Raw genomic sequence first — 5,149 nt, 5'->3', positions numbered from 1 at the left:
ATTCCCAAGTGTGCTTACATAGTTTTTTTAGGAATAGGATGCTGCACTTTCAAGAAGTTCTGTGGATTGTAAATGTTATGAACTGGACTGGGTAGAAATTACCACTGAGGTGCATCTAGTTACAGTTAACTTGGTAAACTGAGGTTAGCCTTCTTCCTTATTTCCATACTTTTAAAAAAAAAACAAAAAGCTTCTGGCTTTTGATGACTTTGCATGGACATGGTCAGACCGTCCTGCACTGCTTAGGGATTTGTATCCACTGAAGCTGGGCTCTCTCTGAGCAGGATGAGCCTGGGGACATACTCCTGGGAGCTGAGCAGGGAGCCTGAGCAGGGATAACCCCCGTCACTCGGGATAGAAGGAAGATGAGTCCTGTGAGGCTCACTATGTTGATCTTGGTGCCAGCCAAGAGCAGGACCAACAGAGAAAATGGAGGAGACAGGAACTCCAGGATAGAACAGGAAAGGGTGAGAGGCAGGAATGGTAAGAGTGCAATGACCAATGACACTGTGGCACATGAGGAGCAAAGATGCTGGACCCAGAAAAGCACAGAAAGTTACTATTTTCTTAAGTGAGAAACAGCTGCAGAAAGATTGACTTCTTGTTTGGGGAGGGGGGGGAAGTAAAGATACTAACCTTTTGATTTCATCTACTGCTGGTTATTTCTTTGAGTAAGAGATTAAAAAATAATAAAGGCCAGATTCTTCCTATGTGTTAAAGATACCACCCTGTGCCCTTATAATATTATAACATAAGATAGTGGATGTCAGATTTTGAACAATCACTGAGGCAGGTGGTGAATGGCTCCCAGAACCCAAAGTGTTTCCTCTCTGTTCATCCCTTGCCCAGTGAATGCACATAAAGGAGGGAGATTCCATGTTAGATAACATCAGAAGAAAGATTATAAAAAATTGCCTGAAGAAAGAAAAGAACCAATGCAGAAAAGGATAGGAAAGAAAACAGGAAGAATAACATGGCAATTGTGTCAAACTGTGGTGCAAGGACCCACAAGGCAATGGAACAAAAGGGAGGTCCACAAAAAATTATGCCAACAGCTCTACTCAAAAACAGCAAAAAGCTAAAAGAAATTCTATCAGCTTTTGCAATCAAAACACACACTAAAGTCACCCCAGAGCTACCAAGACCAAAATATCGTTCCTTTCAGTCTAAAACCAAACCTATGTGCACATGTATATGAACTGTATGTATGTGCATCCACCTGGGAACACACAGTACTGAAGTCTTTCTCTTTTTTCCCTTGCCAACAGAAAGTGAGGTTCATGTCAGGTGACCTTTGGACCAAGCACTAGCTTAAAAAACCCCACTTGTTCAAATAGAATTTATAAAAAACAACATCCCTTGCAAATAAAGACCTTACAGAGAAAGCATTGTTCTTCTAATTTTAAATACAATGTTTAGCTATTTCTGTTTAATTGATCATTGTTACCAAGTTACTTAATTAAGTAATTAATTAATTCTTAATACAGTACCTCAGCAGTTGTGAGGAACACATCTTCACCAATGTGTTTCAGTCCACACGAAATAACGCCAAGGGCAACTCCTGGGAACACATAGGAATTGTTACCCTGTCCAGGGTAGAGAGTTTGTCCACTTGGAAGAGTGACAGGATCAAAAGGACTTCCACTGGCGAAAATGCCACGCCCCTAAATTGTAAAGAGAAAGCCACAGAAAGCACATGAGTTGTGAGGATGCTGATGAAGTATTTAATACATCCCTTTAAATATCTACCACTGTGGAAGCTAGGTTACACCTACTTAATATCTCTTCTCAGATATTCTGCATATGTCTCAAGAGCATGGGGATGCTGATCCTAGAGATCACTGGTGATTCTCTGTGATTATCTGAGGTCAGAGAGCTGCCTTATTCAGGAGAGAGCTATCAGGACAATTTAGAGGAGAAAAACTGAAAGCCAGCACTCATTATTCACTTTGTGTCTTCATGCCAGAAGAAGATAAGGGGAAAGAAGGTATGAGCTCTAAAGCTCAAAGTAGACAGTTCTGCCATGGTAACATGGTGATGATAGTGGATTTTTTTTCTCAACAGCAGATCATCCACAAAAATGATACTTAAGGGCACTAAATGTTGCACTTCTTGAGGAGCAGGCAGAGCTCTCCATTCCTCCCAGTCTCCCCACTTCAGGCCCCTGTGCCCACTCTGAAACTCCTGGAACAACACAGAAGCAAGCTCTGTCCCAGGAACATCATCTCACAGTGCAAGCTACAGCAAAAGTTGGTGATGGAACCTCCTCTGCCAGGACCTTGTGGATCCTCTCTTTGTGATATACTGAGCAGAGTGAGGCCACCAACTCAGGCACGAGCGTGTGGTCATCCAGTACTGATAAAACATTAGAATGTTTCCCAGCAGATTTTTATGCAGTGCCAAGTAGAAGTTGGCCCAGATGTGGCAACAGGACTCACGTTGCTAGTGGTTTAACATTAGGGAAGGGGAATATTAGGCCTGATGTCATTCAGCAGCCTGTGCATTCAGAGCTGTGATACCATCAGATTACTGAGACACAGGATGTCAGGGAGCTGTGAGCCTGATGGAGTCTCACTGTTCCCCTGGGATGAGGAACGCCCCAATGGGAACAGATTCTGGCACCACCAAGTGCTGTTCAAAAGTGGCAGAAGAGGCACCTCAGGGGTGACTCACCCGCAGCACTGCTATCCAGGTTCTCCCCAGATCATTTCTGATACATGGGGAGAGAGAGATGTTATTCCTGTGGCAGGCAAAGCAGTGTTGAACTAATGAAGAGGGTGACGTTGCACAGGCTGTACATCCACAGCCTCAAGGCCCCTGGCTCTTGCCTTGCTGGGGAAGAAGCACCCTTGAATTTAAGCAGTAAATTTAGGTGGAGAAGGAAAGGCATCCTTTATTCATGCTAGCACTGCTGAAGTGATAAATGTCACTGCTGAATACTTCAGAGGCACTTTGCTGAATACTTCAGAGGCACTTTGTGTCAGAAATATCTATAGAGAGAACCAGAAATGTGCAGTTTAAAATATGCTACTGCTGCCATTCAGCTCTTCAGATGAATACTCTGGTTGGTTTGGTGTCATGCAGTATCATCATGGCTGGCTTATTATACGTTTTGGTAACAGATCAAATATTTTAGTGCATCTTTTGCTCTGCCTACCAGATGTCATTACCCACTCCGACCAGCCCTTCACGCAGGCCACTTCCCTGGCTCCCCCACTGTAATTGTGTGCTGTGCAGTGGGGAACTGGCATGCTAAATTTGTCTTTTAAACACTGTGAAACTGTCATTCAAACTAGGCTGTATTTGACAAGAAATTGAAACACAAACCACTTTGAAACATACAGTATTCATACATGTCAAATTCTAGACTGAATGACAGGAGAACATGTTTATTAGCACTTCTAGAATACAAGAATAACTAAGCAAGCGCAGTTCTCTTAATTTTCATGTTTCCATAATAGAAATCTTTACAAAAGGAGTCAGTTACCCAATAATAGTCAGTTCCTAATGAATATTTTAAAGATTCTATTTCCTCTATTGACGTATTTTCTTGCCCTGAAGAGTATTTACAAAATCTCAAATGAAAAGCACATCACTGTGTATGTTACACAAAGTGGTACTGTTCAAAAACAGGCACAAGGCTTTCATGATTGATGGCTACTGATGCTTCGGTTGTAATAAAGACTGTGAGTCTTGCCTGACACCAATAAAAGCTATTAAATGTTTTTATGAGGGTGCAAGCATGTATTGACGTCAGTAGAATTGTCTTAATAAAAATCAGAAAAACCTGTTACTTAATTTATCTTATTTTGCCTACACACAGAGACATGATTAGCACTTGCTACTCCACCCTGTGTCCTCCCATTTTAAATTGAATCTCAGATTTACTTTTCACTACATATACTGGAGAGATGTAAATCTTTGGTTACCTCTGTATATTTGTAGCACTGCTCAGCAGTGCATTCTGCTTTGCTGGTAGGATTGCTGAGAGCAAAAATAATAGGACGTTTGTTTAAAGCAGCCATATCCTGAAGAATTTGTTTAGTAAAAGCACCACCAATTGCAGCAACTCCTAAAGAAGAAAAACACACACATAGCAAGCAGACAATCAGTTGAAGACACGCATGTCAGTGTTGAAAGAACAGAGCTCCTCCCTCTTTAAAATGGAGTTCAACCTTTTCCCTGACAGGTGGTTAAAATAAAGTTGTGTATAACATAGGGCAGAACCTACTCACCCCTGTTCAGTTTGATGAATTCCTCACTTCACTTTTATTCTTAGGCCCTTTGTATGAAATAGATGTGTATCACCTAACTCACAGGTAAATCCATTGAGGAGTAGAAAGGTGCAACTCTGTCTCCTAAAGTCTCATGCAACAGACTGGACAGTTCCTCCCAAATCCAGTGTGTCAGATTTCAGTTTCTTCTGACATGACAAGTAATGTCTCAGTTCATCATTCTGTCCCCTCCAGCCTCAGCTGACAAATAATCCCAATTTTGAGACTAAGGCTTCCCTGACAGCAAGAATGTTTTTTTAAGACATCCCTTTCAATCCAAACAGAGATGCTTTTCTATTCTCTATACTGTACTCACAACCAAAAAGGGGTGTGTGAGATGTTTTTGAGATGCCAATACACCTGTATTTAAGCCTAACCTACAAGAGTTGGGAATCTAAGGATCAGATCCTTGCTCTCCACACCTTCAGTTAAAAACAGATAAACAGACCTTGGTGTAAACCTAAGGTTCTTTATGTCCAGGGAGGCTCCTTTCAGTTGGCTTGTAGAGAAGGCAGCCTCCTAGCTCAGAGCTCCCAGTGCCTGGCGCCCTGTTCTGTTGTCCACACAACACCTGAGTTTCAACAGCAGGAAAAAGGCTGTTGTTCCCTCTCTTGAGAGAGTAGGAATGGATTCAAACATGGGCCAGAAGAGGGTCTGTCTTGGGTCAGTACTCTAACCTCTCACCACTGATGCACAAATGAACATCCCAACATTGTCCACTCAAACAGCTTGGTGCCTGCCAGACAAGAACTTAAGGAACTTGGAGAGGGGGTCCTCACCATGCAGAGCTGGCTAGAAGGTTATAGACGTTCCAGGACTAACCCTTCTTAAAGGTGTTTCAGAGTATTTGCTGACTGCTTCTGGTGTGAACTTAC

At 42.3% G+C, this 5,149-nt stretch overlaps 1 protein-coding gene across 1 annotated transcript in view; it reads right to left on the bottom strand.

Annotated features, from left to right (window-relative positions):
- The window catches only part of ME1 (malic enzyme 1, NADP(+)-dependent, cytosolic), a 129,384-nt gene that overhangs the window by 6,150 nt on the left and 118,085 nt on the right, over positions 1 to 5,149 (bottom strand). Inside the window, exons 10-11 of the mRNA XM_010003004.1 lie at positions 3,930 to 4,072; positions 1,491 to 1,664 (exon numbers count right to left, since the gene is read on the bottom strand). Of these exons, the coding sequence (XP_010001306.1) occupies positions 1,491 to 1,664; positions 3,930 to 4,072 (317 nt within the window). The remainder of the gene's footprint in view (positions 1 to 1,490; positions 1,665 to 3,929; positions 4,073 to 5,149) is intronic.

The sequence above is a fragment of the Chaetura pelagica genome, unplaced genomic scaffold (assembly GCF_000747805.2).
Source record: "Chaetura pelagica isolate M959 unplaced genomic scaffold, ChaPel_1.0 scaffold170, whole genome shotgun sequence".
Taxonomy (NCBI): domain Eukaryota; kingdom Metazoa; phylum Chordata; class Aves; order Apodiformes; family Apodidae; genus Chaetura; species Chaetura pelagica.
Note: the sequence above shows the minus strand (reverse complement) of the source record. Positions and strands in the feature narration are given on the sequence as shown.